The sequence below is a fragment of the Peromyscus leucopus genome, chromosome 8b (assembly GCF_004664715.2).
Source record: "Peromyscus leucopus breed LL Stock chromosome 8b, UCI_PerLeu_2.1, whole genome shotgun sequence".
Classification (NCBI taxonomy): domain Eukaryota; kingdom Metazoa; phylum Chordata; class Mammalia; order Rodentia; family Cricetidae; genus Peromyscus; species Peromyscus leucopus.
The window spans coordinates 57,711,478-57,728,346 of NC_051086.1; the positions used below are offsets into that span (position 1 = coordinate 57,711,478).

General features: G+C 50.5%; 1 protein-coding gene across 5 annotated transcripts in view; it reads right to left on the reverse strand.

Annotated features, from left to right (window-relative positions):
• Positions 1–16,869, reverse strand: part of Rap1gap2 (RAP1 GTPase activating protein 2) — a 227,036-nt gene that overhangs the window by 129,236 nt on the left and 80,931 nt on the right. The window contains exon 1 of one of the 5 annotated variants that reach the window (XM_028866701.2): positions 12,801–12,961. The exons of the other annotated variants lie outside the window; for them this stretch is intronic. Coding sequence (XP_028722534.1) covers positions 12,801–12,907 — 107 coding nt within the window. The 5' untranslated portion in view covers positions 12,908–12,961. Of the gene's footprint in view, positions 1–12,800; positions 12,962–16,869 lie in introns of those variants that run through there. 5 annotated transcript variants of the gene reach the window in all.

Consider the following 16,869-nt stretch of genomic DNA (forward strand, 5'->3'; position numbering starts at 1 on the left):
GAAATCCTGTCCCGTCCTCATGGGCCACCTACAATGCCAACAACCGTGTGCTGTCTTCCTGGGCAGGGGGGTTCCTCCTGACGTCGGTCCTCCCAGATACCCCCTCAGATCCCACACTTCTTTGCCCTGGGTTCCCCCTGACCCAGCTGAGTTAGGAGGACAGTCTTGTCCCCCTGAACCCTGTCACATGGTGCCTAGCACACACTTGCACTCCACAGATACCAACAGGAAAGGACACAAAGTTGGGTGTTTAGAACACACCCCACCTCCACAAAGGGCTGCACCTTGCATTTGTATTTGAGAGATGACACAGAACCAGCGACAGTGAAAGCTGGAGGCACTTTCCAGAAGTGAGGTGTGGTGCAGAGGAACAGCCATGTGGACCCAGGTGCCTCTGTTCCCATCACTTGCCCTACAGCCTGTGGCCAGCCTCCACAAGGCCATGCCCTTGGGAGACCTTCTCAGCTATCAGTCTTTGCCTTTGTTGATGTCGCACTCAGAAGCCTTTCCCGGAACACCTGTGGGTCTTCTTTCCAGATGGCCTGTTTCAGTTACCTCTTGATTTACAGTTTCTGCCTCTGCGTCTTGGGTTAAATATCTTATTATAATATATGCCCTATTAAAATACAGAGCATGTGGGTAACCGTGGCTGCAGCCAGCCCTGCAATTCCTGTCTAATTAGTGAGGACAGCTGCCTGGCAGCCAGGATACCCTTTAGCTTTTCTGAGGCCTAACATGACAGACACACCCTTCCCCAACTTGATGCTCCCTCACCCCTCAGCTCAGAGCCAGCATTCAGAAGACGCTCTGCTGCTCCAGACACCTGTCCTGTCCCTTCAGTATATGTGTGCATGGATCAGTGTGTGTGTGTGTGTGTGTGGTGTACAGTGTACTCAGATGCCATAGGTTTTATGTTTGGTGTTTTGTCATGAACCTGGTCTCCTCCCCTACAATCCCCCTGCCTGGGTACTGAAAAGCAAGTGCAGCAAGCTAAATACTTCAACCAGGGTCACCACATACTGAGTAGGAAGAAAAAAGAGATGGAATTAGGCATCCATCAGACTGTCCCAAAGCTGATGCACAAGCTGAGTGACAGGAGACACTATGCAAAACAGACGTGATGAAAAGAACTGACATACAGGGAACAAAATTAAGTTAGGCCCAGGCACCATCCCAGTGCATGGCCAGAGTAGACTCCATCTGTATTCCTGGACTAGTGCATGCCAGAGTGGGCCTCCATGCATGTTCCCTGTCCATTGCATAGGCTGAAAAACAGAGTTAGAACATGGAATCTACAATCTTAAAATAAAAACTTAAAAGAGGGGAAAAAATAAAACAGGAAAACGTCTGTGACGTCAAGACCAGCCTGTTCTACATAGCAAGTTCCAGGTCAGCCAGAGCTACTCAGTGAGACCCTGTCTTGTGGGGCTGGGCGGGGAGGAAGTGGTGGAGAGAGGGCTCAGTGTTAAGAGCACAAGCTGCTCTTCTAGAGGACCTGAGTTTGATTCCCAGCACCCACCTGGCTGCTAACAATTGTCTGTAACTCCAGTCCTGGGGAATCCAATGCGCTCTTCTAGCCTCTACGGGCACTGGGTATGCAAGCAAAGCACTCATACACATCAAATAAAAAATAAATAAACTTCAAAAAAGAAAAAGAAGAAGAAGAAGAAAGATAAGCGGGCTTGACCGGACTCTAGAGGATGGCAGTGAAGGGCTTTGATTCTGTACCATCCTCCCTGCATCCCCAGCACCCACCCGTGTGTGCTGCCAAGGGCTCTGCAGGAGCCACTCTCTGATCTCTGCCTCAGGTGCCAGCTCCCAGGGGGCAGGGATGGCACAGCTGTCGCCGTGAACTCCAGGGGACCCCTGCTGCCACGCCAACTATACTCTGTGACTCCTGTCCGTTGATGAACCTGGGGTAAGAGAAGTGACCTCATGGAGCTGTGCAGAATGCTCGCCTGTGGCCATGGGGCCATCGTCATGCCCGAGTCCACCTCACCGCATTCTGTGTGGATAGTAGCAGTCTTTACAGTAAAGACACAGAACTAGGCAAAGGCAGGGAAAGAGACAAGGGAGGGTGACTCTCACCAAAAGGCCTGACCCTTCTTCCTACAGAGGAAGTAGGCTAACTCCAAGGCTTGGCAGGGCCAGCTCTCTCGGGGCACACATGGGGCCAACGTGTCTCCAGAGACGTCCCCAGATCCTGGAGGGCTCCCGGCAGGACTTGGCTAAAGCACCGGCCTTCATGAAAGAGTGTGTTCACAACCGATAAGCTTAAAAGCCAGTGACAATTTTTCAATGCACCCTTGCTCCAAGGGCAGTGAATAATCACTGCATTGGCTCCAGGTCCTCACTGAGTATGTCTGGAAGAAGAGAAGGTCGAACCAAGTTCACTCAGCCCCAGAAACCAGTCTGAGTTCTCAAACACTGTCCTCTGGAGAGAAGACCCAGGGCTCCTACTCACAGACCCAAATGTTGAGCTGAGCACAAAATTGTAATTCCAGTCCTTGGGGAAACAGGCAAAGAGATCATGAGTTCAAGCTAGCCTGGGGCTATACAGCAAGTTCCAAGCAAGCCGGAGCTACAGAGAAAGACCATGGTTGAAAGAAAAAAAAAATCTGTATTTTTGATCTTGGCTGTGTCTAAACAGGTCAGCTCACATGCAGAACCCTTGCACTCTCTCCTTAAGGTGTATACTACACCTGCATACATTTATACTCCTTGTGTATACACTACACCTGCACACATTTATACTCCTTGTGTATACACTACACCTGCACACATTTATACTCCTTGTGTATACACTACACCTGCACACATTTATACTCCTTGTGTATACACTACACCTGCACACATTTATACTCCTTGTGTATACACTACACCTGCACACATTTATACTCCTTGTGTATACACTACCTGCACACATTTATACTCTTGTGTATACACTACACCTGCACACATTTATACTCCTTGTGTATACACTAACCTGCACACATTTATACTCCTTGTGTATACACTACACCTGCACACATTTATACTCCTTGTGTATACACTACACCTGCACACATTTATACTCCTTGTGTATACACTACACCTGCACACATTTATACTCCTTGTGTATACACTAACCTGCACACATTTATACTCCTTGTGTATACACTAACCTGCACACATTTATACTCCTTGTGTATACACTACACCTGCTACATTTTACTCTTGTGTATACACTACACTGCATACATTTATATCCTTGTGTATAGCACCATTGCATGCATTGAGAGCTCATCTCAAGCCAGGCACTGCAAAGGTGCTCATCTTAAGTTCTGAACCCTTGCTATGGCTTGAGTTTTCAAATGTCCCTTGAAGGCTGGAAAGGTGGCTCAGCACCCACAAGGTGGCTCACAACCACCCATAGCTCCAGCTCCAGGAGACTGACACCCTCTTCTGACTTCCACAGGCACCAGGTACACATGTTACAGATATAATATACACAAATACACAACACATATAAAAAATATGTGTGGGGGGGGGGGGGGGTGGTGTGTGATATGCCACACACATATACAAAGTAAAAATAAATAAATCTTTTTAACTGTTCCCTGTGTTAGGCTCGTGTATTAAGGGTTTAATTGACAACTGCCAGGCTCTTGTGGGGTGACTAGATCAAGAGAACTCTGACTTTGCGGATGGATCAATCTGCTGATGAATTAATTCATAGCTAAATAGACCTGGGAGGTGGGGCACAGTTGAAGGAAGCAGGCTGCCGGAGGCATGCTTTGGAACGTGTACCTTGCCCCCGGACCCTTCCTCTCCCCCTGTCCACTTCCCACTACCATGATCCAGCGAACACTTCTGCTCCATCCCGCCCTAACTGTGCCCTCTCTGCAAGGAGGCTCCACCTCAGCACAGGTCTCCAGCAGTGGAGGCGCCTGACCACCGACTGACACCTGAAATCGGGAATTACAACACACCTTTCCTCCTTGAAGTCGTTTCTCTCAGGCTTTCCGTCACAACAGCAGCAAAACGACACCGTCATGTAGTAGTTGAGGGTGAGCACCCCACACAGAGGGTGGGGACAGACCCTTGTCGTCCCGGTACATGGAAGGCTGAAGCTACACAGCAAGGCCCTGTTCTCAAAGCAAACTACAACAAAAAGTAGTGCACCGTCTCTCAAACTAGGTTGAAATTCCTGATCCTCCACTTCTAACTGCGCTTAGCACAAGGCCTCTAAGTCTCAATTCCTCACCTAAACAATGGAGAAAACAGCAAATAACAGCAGAGTTAAGAAATCGGAGTAACAGTCTGGCCGGCAGCAAGCAGAGGCCCTGGGTGTAGTCCCCAGCACGGCAAGCTAAAACACAAACAAAAACAACTAGTAAAACTCATAAAGATGTATGTGCAATATACATGTAAGCCCTTGCCCCCGGAACTGGCAGATAGTAAGCTTCAAAATGTATTGGTTTGGGACCGGGGGAGGTGGTTCAGTGAATAAAGCATCTGCCCTGGAAGCATGAAGACCAGAGTTCAAACCCCCAGAACCCATGTCAAAGCTGGGCAGCCACAGCACTGCAATCCTAACACTTGGGAGGCAAGCACTAGGGACTTCCCATCCAAGCTGGTGAGCCAGCCGAGGAGCAATTGGTGGGCTACGCGGCCCAGCAAAGAGACCTTGCCTCAATAAAGGAGAGAGTGATCAAGAGGACGATCACCCTCTACTTCAGGCCTGCACGTGCACAGGTGGACACAAACTCTACACACACACACACACACACACACACACACACACACACACACACGTGTACACACCAGACACATAGACACATAAAAATAAATAATTTTTTTTTAAATTAAAAACAAGGGCCAGAGAAAGGGTTCATCAGGCTAAGGTGTGTGCCACCAAGTGTGATGGATGACCTACCTCGTACGCTCAGAAGTTACATGATGGAAGGAGAGAACCTGTTCCCACAGAGGTGACCTCTGACCTCTACATGCACACCACAGCACGTGCAAGAATAGACACACACACAAAAAAAAAAAAACAGATACTTGTAAAAATAAATAATAAAAGCACAATTATATTGGTTTGTTATAAGCACCATGCTGCCCTACACAATCCTGGGATACTGGTGTTTTGTGGGCCGTTTCAGTCTGTAGGAAACTGTCCCCCAAATCTCAGACATTTCACATCACCTTCCCGATTCTCCCCAAACCCTAGTACCACCTGACAGTGACTTCCCTAACACTTTTCTTTAAATTGACTTGCAATTTTTGACTTAAACAAATTTGCTTTTTAAAAATGTTATGTAACTGCCACGCATGGAAAAGCAGTGTAGCTTGCCAGAGCTCATTTTTCAAAATAGCTATTAAAATAAAAAGCACTTGTCCACCTGAAAACATCTTGCCTACCTCAGTTGCTTTTTATGGGTTGGGTAGGCAAGAACCTTGGTTGGTAGGGGGTGGGGTTGTGGATGGAGTTAGGCCTCACCGTAAAATGACTTAGGATCTTCCTGGGCCCTTGGGCAGCTCTCACGTGCACAGAAATGATTTTCGTTGGTTGAACCGAGCAGGCCTGGCAAGCCTCTATTTGGCAACACCACGGTAGGCAGCCATCTGTGCACCATGCGGACTCCAAAGAGATAAAACCGTGTTTAGAGAGAAAGATGTATTAGCTAATGGCAATTGTTCGCTAATTCAGACGCCCACTGGCCCCTCTGCCATAATGAAGAGAGTCTGCCTTTGCCTCTCAGGCAGCAGCTGGGGGTGAGAGATCTAGGAATCCAGGGCCCAGGACAGCCCTGGGGCCCTGCCCAGCCTAGGGACAGCAGGGTTGGCCCAGTTCTTCGTGCCTGTGGGTCTCATGCGCAGGCAGGGAAGGGTCAAAGGGATTATGAGAAGATGAGCAAGAGTGAGCTATCCAGTGCCCTTCTCCCTGAGATCTCACAGAATGACCCGAGATGAGAAAAGAGCTACTTTGACACCTGCCTCAGAGAAGCACTGCCACACTGACGGGCTGTTGGGGACACGGGCTTGGGGAAGCCACCGCCTCTTCAGCCTCCCTCTACTCATTCAACAAGGATCCCACTGGACACCTCCTATTCTGGACTAAGGAGACTCGGAAGTGACGCACCAGGACCACTGGTCTCCATTCACTTCCTCGAGAAAGCAACAGCTATTGTTGTTTATTCATAAAGTGGGCAGCACTTCACATAAGCACAATGAAATACACAAATCACAGTAAAGCAAGGGCGACCGAAGTGAGTTGCTTAGGCTGCCCGGTCCTGGGAGCTTTTGAGGGAGACAGTGCAGAGGTAAAGAGTCCAGTGAAGGAAGCGACAGCTAATTAAGGCACACACAGCAGGTGCAAAGGGCCTGGGGCAAGAACATGCTGACATGTCCCCAGGACGGAAGGAAGGACTCTGCAGCAGGAAAAAGATCATGGAGCATGGTGGGATGGGGGAGGAGGTAAGACTGCTGTTGGCTTTCCTCTGGGATAGAATGAAGACACAGAGGAAAAGCAGGCCTTTCTCCATGGGTAGAAGGTTTGAATCTACGTGACTCTTTCAAACTCCCAGATAAGAGCTAGAAGCAAGGACACCAAGGAGGACAATCAACTAACACCCCAAGCCTGTAGAGGTGGTGCGTACCCCTAAACCCAATACTCCAAGCGCTGAGACAGGAGGATTGAGAGTTCAGACCACCCTTTGCTACAGAGTGAGACTCTATCTCAAAAACAAACAGTAGTTCAAGAGAAATCAATTCATTCATGCCTTGGATTCTGTCCATTAAACTCCAAGGGTCTGACTCTCAAACGCTCAGAGAGATTAACCACAGGATAACGGTTAAAAGGAGATCTTTGTTCTTTAAAGCAAGGACAGCCAACCAAGCAGGTGGCATTCAAACATCAGATGTGAAGAAGCAAGAGACTGTCCCTTCATAAACAGAAGGCCCCAGCCACCTCCCAGGACAAGAGCAAGCTTCCATGTGTTCAGGTTTGAGAAGTAGACGGGTTCCTACCCTGTAGCCCCTTCCAGCTCTGGAACTCCAGGACTGAGAGGCCTGGGCTCCTCCACACCACACAGGCTCACACGGCTGTCTCCAAATCAAGTCTCCTCCTGGACGCCAGGTGCAAAGTCCAGGAACAAAACAATCATGGCGGTCAGCTCATCCAAAGAGGCACCAGATCCCTCCAGCAGCACAGTCGTGCAAACAGGACAAGTAAACAAAGGAGCGGAACTCACCCCTGACAGAGCCTTCAGTCTAGACCCATATGATAACTTACAAGTGACATGGCAGGTGGCAGAGCTTGGTAAACACCACCAGGAGTCACTGACCATAAATCCCTGATCAGGGGAAACTTCACAAGCTAACGATCCAAGCCAAGGTACGGTTCCATGGTAGAGTGCTCGCTAAACATGGCTAAGACCCTGGGAAGGAAAAAAAGGACAAAGGAGGCAGAGAGGCCTTGTTCCTTCAATAAGCAAGTTGTAATGACGAGAGAAAGAGTTAGATGAGAAGAAGTTATAGACTGAGAAGTACACCCATCACACTTGATAGCTTGAATCTTGACTCAGGAAGCCTTTTATGACAGTGGAGACACTGGAATAATGACTAGATAGATCATGGAATTACTGCGGGGCTGGAAAGATGGCTCCGTGGTTCAGAGAACATCCTGCTCCAGCAGGGGCTGAGTTCATTTCCCAGAACCACGTCAGGCCGCTCATCACTCCAGCTCCAGGGATCAGAAGCCCTCTTCTTGGCCCCATGGGTACTCACACACATGTGCACATACCACACATAGACATGCATGCATACATATACATAAAAATAAATGTTTATTTAAAGAACTTACTGTTAATGTGGAAAGGTTTGATAATTTTTTAAGGATACTTATCTTTAAAACACAAATTGAAACCTGTCTCAAAAAAATGCAAATGAAAGAATGAAGCACTCTAACATCTTAGATTTGCTTAAACATAAGCTTTGTGGGGACGCTGGGTAGTTAATAAATAGAACAAGATTGAACATCAGTTGATGACCACAGAACTGAGCACTACACCATAAACTTCTCTGCACCTTTGTGAACTCTTGAAAGACCTCAAGGTTGGAATGTGGCTCAGTGATAGAGCATTTGCCTAGCACACACAAGGTCAAAGGCTTGGTACTTTAACACGCCCAAAGGGTTTTTTGTGTTTTTATTTGTTAGTTTTGTTTTGTTTTGTTTTTTTCGAGACAGGGTTTTTCCATGTAGTTTTGTTGTCTGTCTTGGATCTCGCTCTGTAGACCAGGCTAGCCTCAAACTTACAGAGATCCACCTGGTTCTGCTTCCCGAGTGCTGGGATTAAAGGCGTGCGCCACAGCTGCCTGACTGTTTTTTGTTTTGTTTTTAATAAAAACTAAGGGAAAGCAGGCTTTTCCTAACAACCCATACAGAAATGCCCCTGTAAGTTACACTCCACAAAGAGATATCTCTCTCAGGAGATTCTCTGCTCTGCATCACTGCCTGTCAGCAAGCATTTGCTAAATGATGAGAGAATCCATGTTTTCCTCCTTGGAATCTCCAGGATGGGAATGGTCCCCAAATAACTCCCTCCGTTTGTTCTTTTGTTTTGTTTGTTTTTCTTTATTGCTATCTTCTGATTCAGAATGTCACACTCAAGGCCACACTGACTTCACCACATCTGAATTAGTAAACAACTGCCATTAGCTAATACATCTTCCTTCCTACCAAAGTGTTATTGTCCCCCCAAAAACTCCATCTTGCTCACCATTGACTTTTCACAGTACTGGGGACTGAACCTAGTCTCCCACACACTGGCACACATGCTGAGTAAGTGTCCTACCACAAGCTGCATCCCCTGTCCATCCTCTTTTTACTTGGAGACAAAGTCTCACTAAATTGTCATGCTGGTCTTGAATTCACTCTATAGCCCAAGCAGGATTTGAACATTTGATTCTTCTGCCTCAACTTCCTGAGTAGCTGGGATTACAGGCTTGTGTGACCAAGCCCAGCTTCCCACCACCCTCATCTAACCCTACGAAGAAGTGCTCTGGGCCTCGTTCCATCTACCAGGCTCTTCTCAATAAAGCCATGTTAAAGGAATTCCTTATACTGTGATTTCAAGCTACAGTATCAGAGAAGATGTCGGATTCAAGCTCCTCTCAAACACAGCACTGATTTGGCCAGATCCCCTGTAACAGAAACCTTGCAGGTAGTCAAAAGGGGACAGAACCTCCAGGCTGTCCCAAACTTTGGAAGAGATCTGTTAAGACTGAGAAACTGGGCTGGTGAGATAGCTCAGAGGCCACCAAGACTGGTGACCTGAGTTAGATCCACAAGATATACGTGGGAGAAGGAGAGAAGTGACCCCAGCAAGTTGTCCTCTGAATTCTATATGTAATCCATGGCATTCGCACATACACACACACAATAAATAAGTATAATTCTTTAAGTCTGATAAACCCCATGCTCATTTCTAAAATGGGTAAATTGAGACTGGAGCTTTGAGCACAATTTTTTTAGGACCTACCAAGAGACCCTGGGTATCTCCTGGTCCCTAGCCCATGGGACACTTGCCTCCAGGCCATCCTCCCAGGCATAACAATCAGCCCCTTCATGTATAATATTTTCAAGTAGCATAGAAAGAGGATGACAAGGACCACTAGAACATCCCTGCCAGCCACACATCACCATTTCAGCCCCGAAGGCAAAGAGCCCAGAGTGTTCTCTGCATATGCCTGTCAATTAGAGGTGCTGGGAAGATCGATGGACGGATCAAGCCTCTGGAAGGATGGGGCGGGGGCCTGAGTCTGAGCTGACCACATGATGAGAAGGGATGGAAGGGAGAACTCTGCAAATTTAACACCCAGCACGGAGTTTGGGGGAGGCTTAGCAAGAGCTAGCAGCTGCCACCTGCCCCCAGATTCCCTGTGGCCAGCGGGCACCCGCAGAGCAAGGGTCAATAGTGTGCACCACAGATTCCGGACACTTAAAGACACAGAAACTCCAGAAAAAAGCAAGAGAAGAAACAAAAGCCACTTTATACCAAGATAAAGCCGATCCTCTGAGGAGGGTAAGTGCACGGCCAGAGGCATCAGGCTATAGCAACAGAAGCACCAGATGAAGCCAAGGATGGAGGGGACAACTACTGAGTAGTTGACAAGAGCTGCGAGCATCCACAAAGGGCAGATCACCATGAAGCATCCTGACCCCAGCAGACCTCTCCCTGGCCCCTGGCCGCTACCTCGCTGTGTACCCCCAACCCATGTCCATCTCTCTGCCTCCTTTGCTGTGCACAACGGGCCTTGACCACTACTGGTAGGGTGCTAACCATCAGGCATCTTTCCTTAGTCAGCAAGGGCACAGGGCCTGTGAGAGATGGGAGCCATTCAAACCACATCCCCTTCATCCCCAAGAGCAATTGAGCCTTTCGCTACAGCTTCACCCACAGCATAGCACTGGAGCCTCCGTGCGTAGACAGAATGTGAAGCACAAGGAGCTGAAATCTGTACCATCACCTCACAGTCAACAGAGGAGACAAGGCTCAAAGTCCTACCTTGTACGGGGACTTTCTACCCTACCACACAGTCTGTCTTTGGTTAGGAACTGGTTGCATGTGTCTGCCTTCCCTCCCATCCTGGTACTTGGTATGGAACCTATGGCTTTACTCAAGCTAGGAAAGTGCTCTACCACTGAACCATATTCCCAGCCCATGCTGGTCCTGAATTCAATCTGAAGCACAGGCAGACCTTGAACTTGCGATCCTCTAGCCTCGACCTCCTGAGTAGGTGGGGTCACAGGCTTTGTCCGCCAGAGCCAGCTAAACCTGCCTTTCTATGGAGCACATTTTCCTCTTTTTACCCTAAAGCAGAACCTGAGACTAGCCGCTCATCCATCCTTCTAGTGCCAGGGAGTTGGCCCATCCATGCCTCCTCTACAGATTAGGTGGAAAGGGAAAGGAAATCAAGGTCCAAAAGCAATAAGGTCCCAGATCCAGAGCACTGCGTTCCTGTTCTCCAGGCAGCCTTTCTACTGGACACCAGTGTTCTCGACATCAGACACCCAGAGTCCACCTGCCATATTCGGTGCCACTTATTTTTTTAAGATCTTATTTTATATTTATGTATGTGTCTATGTTGGAGGGTTGCACATTTGAGTGAAGGCACCCTGGGAGGCCAGAAGGAGGTTTCAGATCCCCTGGAGCTAGACTTACAGGCAGCTGTGAGACATCCTCCACCCCTCACCCTCCCCATACATGGGTGCTGGGAACTGAACTAGGGTCCTCTGGAAGAGCAGGAGATACTTTTAGCACGGAGTCATCTCTCCAGCCTCAACACTTAGATTTTTATTTCAACTGCTTCAATTGAACAAACACATTCTCAGTACTGCCTACAGTTAAGTGATGCCTTATTTTATTGCCACAGATAGAAAAATAAGTTCCATTAATGGTTACTAGGAGGGGCTCCTGAAAGCAAAATGATCTCCCCTCAGGCAGATCCTCTCTCCCACTTAAAGAGCCTGAGCCAGCCCACTCTCACTGGGTTACAAAGGGAACATAATCAAGAGGCCAGCAGATTGGTGGTGGCACATCAGGAAGCAGAGGCAGGTGGATCTCTGTGAGTTCAAAGTCTGCCTGATCCACAGAGTGAGTTCCAGGGCAGCCAAGGCTACACAGAGAAACCTTGTCTCAAAACAAACAACTAAGGGAGAAAAAAAGGTGTTGAGGCCAGGCTACCACCGTATTGAAGGTTTCCCTTTGAAGGAATCGTGCCGACTGGCAGAGAACTGGGAAGAACTTTCTTACCAAGTGACTCAATGTTACTTCATACTCGGCCACCTTAATCATTTCCCTGGCATCTCATCCTAGGCTGTGGGAAACATCTCATTAATCCACATTTTGGAGAAATAGGAACAAAAAGGAACAGACACGACCTAGACCATATTCTTAAAGCCTTCCTCTTTGCTGCTCAGCACCCCAGAGACAGTCACCACCCATGTGTCTGTGACTGTAATGCCCTTGGGGGTCTATGGGGTGGTGCGGCACTACCCCCCCCAAAAAAAAAAAACTCCTCCAGCAGGACCCCTGGAAATCAGGCATTAGGTTCCAACATCCTCAGTTGCTAGGACCCTAGCAGAAAAGGTAGGTTATGGTCATAACCTACAAGAGCAGCTCGCTGGGGTTTAGTGGGTGTCAAGTCTACATCTGGAGGCTGGAGCCCAGGCAGCTGCCTCAGACTCTTCTTCTCTCTGTGCTACACACACACACACACACACACACACACACACACACACACACACACACACACACACACCAGCTCCACACGTTCCCCTCTCCCCAACACAGACGTCCAAGGTGTCCCTGAAATAGCCAGAGAAAACAATTTTCAACGCCCGGGAGCAAACAAGAGAGCGAGCAGTAGCAAGAAAGAGTCAAAGAGCGGAATACCCAAAAACAGACACGGTGGGGAAGCGGAGGCTGAACCACCTCCAAACTTGGTCTTTGCCTGCCGGCACCCAAGCGCAGAGCACGCGGAGCCAGGCAGGCAGCTCGAGGGTTCAGCCAAGTTGCAGAGAAGCTCGGACTGAGCTCTACGCTCTCCCAACTGCAGGCGTTGAGATGGGTACCTCAATTAGCAAAAGCAAGGTCTAGGAGCCCTCCGACTCCCCTAGTGTCCCGTCTGAACCAGCCAGGCTTTTTTCCCCCTCCATCCAAAAGGGAGCCAAAAGGAAAAGTCCACCCGAAAGAAAACTGGAATTCACCGCGAGCGAGGAGGACAGGGGAGCGGGGTGATGCCAGCTTTACCTTTTCTCTTTATTCTGTTTTCGAGATTTGTGCAGGAGTCCGATGAGCACCACGGCGGCTCGGATCCCCGCCTTTCGGCAATGCATCCTCCCGGCCGGCTGGGACATGGCGAGGCCGCCGGCGGTGCCCGGCCGCGCCCTCGCCCGCCGCGCGTCCCCGCCGCCGCCCCGGCTCCGCGAGCTCCGCGCTGCCCGCGCCCCGGCCTTTGCCGCCCGCCTCGCATGGGCCCCGCCCCACCTAGGTGCGCCCGAGGGTCAGGTGACTGGCGCTCACTTCCCGACGACCTTCAGCGTCTCCCTGGGGCCCGCGCGGCGGCCGGTGTCCGCTGCCCCAGCGCGGGCATTTCCGAGGCTCGCTCCGGGCGCGGCTGGCCAGCGGCTCCGGGGCTCCCGCTCCGACGCACCGCCCGCCCCGGCCCCGCCCCGGCTCCGCCTCCCGCTCCGGGGCTGCTGACTCCCCAGCAGGCCGAGACTCAAAGAGTAAAACCAGCGACCCGACCCGCGCAAAGCAATCCTAGAGAACTCAGGCGGCAGGACTCGGGAGAGCAGGGGACCTGACCCCAGGGAGCGCAGGTGACAGGACCCTAGTGAGCTCAGGCGGCTGAACCCGGAGAGCAGAGAATCGGGTCGCGGACTAAGGATGGCGACTCGATTGCGCCGGGCGCTGTGGGGCTCGACGCCCGAGTTCGCAGCTCGCACTCTGCTGCCCTGAGCGCGCCAGCCCCAACCTTTTCTCGCCTGCGCCCGGGTCCCTGTCTCCTGCGCCCCGCCGGCCGTCTGCGGCTCCCTCCCCAGGCTGACGAGTTCTCACACCGGTCTGCCAGGATACTTCTCCAATGCTGTCACTGGCTTTACAACAGAGGAGAAAATACACACGGAGAAGAAACTGCGCGCGTCCGCCATCACCCTCCCACTGTCCCAGATAAGCCGCCTTTGCGTGCAGCCACTGCTTGGGCTTCCAGCCCCAGGGTCCCACTCTGGACGGTCACGGGGTTACGCTCGAAACCAGTCAGGAATGGGGAGGAGGGGGTTTGAGGAGAGCGATCAGGAAAGATGCTACCTCCCCTTGCACCACCCAGAGTCCGCGAAGGGATACTCATGAGCGATGCTGGAAGGACCGGCCTCGGAATTTAGCAACACGGGGTTAGTGATCAACTTCTCCCAGGCTTGCCTCCTCCTACAGTACCAGGTTAGTCAGCGAACCTCGGGTCCTGCGCCCGCACCCACCACGTCGGACCCTCAGATCTCCAGCACATCGAGTTAAAGCTCCATCCTGATTTGAACACAAAACGTTGCCGCTCTCAGCCAAGGAAGGGGCGGTGGCCTGAGTCCTAACAGCATCGAGCCTCACTCAAGAGCCCCCTCCTTGATCACTTCCATTTGCTGCGGGGCCTCCCAGCCCCCCTTAGCCCTTGAAGCGTAACTAACTGCCTTGCCTCCTTGGGGAAAAGGAATCGGGCATTGGGGTGGGGGTCGGTAAAGGGAATTAAAACAAGCCAATTAGCCCATCTTTGGAAACAGCCCTGTTGGGGCCAAGAGGTCCCTTAGCAATTTGCCTTGTTTTTTACACAGTCTGGTGTTCAAGCAAACAGAAAATACAGGCAGGGGAGAGGACTGTATCCGAGAGCGGAGGGGGGCTGCAAATGAACTCCAGGGCCCCAGGCTTGTCTGGACTCTCCAGTGAGCTCAGCTCCTAGCTGTCACTAGAGCTGAGGCAGAGAGAAGGAGCCCCAAGGTGGCTCCAAAATACACCTGGTCTATTTATGAAGCATCCATTAGCAGTGGCCTTGGGCGCTCCTGAATGGTGGGGGATCACAGACACAGTCATGGACGTTTATTTATAACTGACCGGAGTGCCCCCCCAAGACCCCACCCATGGGGTAAAGAACTGGGCAGCTGCAAGGATTTCACTGGAGGTGACTTCAGAATCTGCCTAGTGGAAAGAATGGGAAGTGAGTGTTCTCAAATGGGGAAACAAAAATAAACCCCGGCACGGGGCTTCTGGATCCCCCCCCCCCAGTATCTCTTAGCACCTCCAGGTTAGTTGACGGACAGCTTCAGGGCGTGGCAGGGAGGGTGGCCCAGCGTGGGGTATATTGTATCTATGCACAGGGAAAGGCATAATCTGACTAGAACGTCCATCTGCAGCTGGTGAGCTGTGTAAGCAGCTCGCACCCATCCCCCACCGCCTGGGAGTTAGTTCAGGTCAAGTGCACAGCAGGTACAAAGGCATTAGAGGAAGGAGCAAAATCTCTCCATCGAGCAGGTTTCATTATTCATTCTTGTGTTGGGATCCCAGGCCCTCTCAGCTCCTTCGAAGCCCCCAACGTGGCTAAAAAAAACCAAATGTCTCCAAAACACCAGCCCCTCTGAGACCCTGGTCGCTGGAACACTGAGCCGATGTTTCCTGTGAATGGCAGAGCCCTTGTCTCCACCCTGTCACCAAGCCTGTCACCAACAGGATTCCTCCAGGATGCCTGCTCCATCGCCCACAGCCCATCACATCCATGTAACCCACCCAGGAAACACAAAAAGGTGAGGAAAGCAAGGCCGCAAGAGCTCGTGTCCATCTCTGCTGGGCTTGCTGCACCATCAGCATCCATTAAACAAGATGAATCCAGTTCCGTGCGAGAGGCAAGCGAGAGACGGGAAGGGAAGACTATCCTTGGGCCATTGTTATCCAAACAGGTCACTGCTAACTGCAAAGAGCCAACACATACTTTGTTGCAAATAATACTATGTCCAACAAGCACGTACAGTGTGGCCCAGACAGTGGGTCCCAGAATCAGGCCATTCCCATGCCACCTTCTCGGTTATTTGCCTACACATTTGTTTTCGTTACATCAACTTGCTTCTTTCCTGATGTTAAAACACTGCTGTAAATACCATAAAAAAAGAAAGAAAAAAAAAAAAAAAAACAGCCGGGCGGTGGTGGCGCACGCCTTTAATCCCAGCACTCGGGAGGCAGAGGCAGGAGGATCTCTGTGAGTTCGAGGCCAGCCTGGGCTACCAAGTGAGTTCCAGGAAAGGCACAAAGCTACACAGAGAAACCCTGTCTCGAAAAACAAAAAAAAAAAAAAAAAAAAAAAAAAAAAAAAAAAAAAAAAATGGACGTATTAAATTCTACTTCCAATTGACCATGCACATTCAGAAAAACAGGTAAGTGTGAAGTGTCCGCCAGACATTTGCACTGAAACAAGACGTGGCCCTTGAAAAACAAAATCACAGTTGGAAAGAGAAGTGAAAAGGGGGACATTTTTCACATTAGTGACCGGAAAGTGTTCTCAGGTCGCTTTTGGGTAGACTAAGAAAACCGCACATGTTCAGGCCACGGGGAGAGAAGACATTTTAGACAGGAGTGGCCACAGAAGGGGTCTCCTTTGGGGCCCCATCCCATCCCACCCCTTACCCCCTGAGGTATTCTCACTCACCATCCCTAGAGCCCATAGTTCTCAAAAGCCAAGTGCCAGGCAGCTGGCAGCCTGGGTCTCTGCCCCAGTGCAGGGGAAACCCAAAGGCTTGTGGGGCCTGAGAGGGGAAGAGCAAGCAAGTTGATCATGAACAGAGGACAGACAGCTGTGCTGCCACTCAAAGGGCCAGCGAGTTCAGACACACAGACACGCATGCCTAGTCCTGAAGAAAGGGGCTGGCGGTGCCTGGACACCGACTGCAGAGGCTTGTGAAAGCAGGGTGCAGTCAGCACCCCGGGTCTCGGAGAGGCACCCCCCCCCCACCTTGAGCTGCCGCGGCTCTGAAGCAAAGCAACTAAGAATGAAAGATTCAGACACCAGGAGCTTTGGGATCCAGGGTAGGGCCAGAGGTCTCCAGACGCCACGCCCCTCCCTTTCTGCAGGAATAGCCTCCAGCTGTCCTCTGAATCACCAAACTTTTAAGGAAAAGCAACAGTTTAAAAAAAAAAATACAACATCAGACAGCATAGGACAGCAACATCACACCCTTCTACTTGGGGGGGGGCATGAATGCACCCACATAGACTGGAGAAGTCACTCCTCAGCCTCCCTCTGGCGTCTCACTCTCTCTCGACAGGGACCTCACACCTGGGCACGATG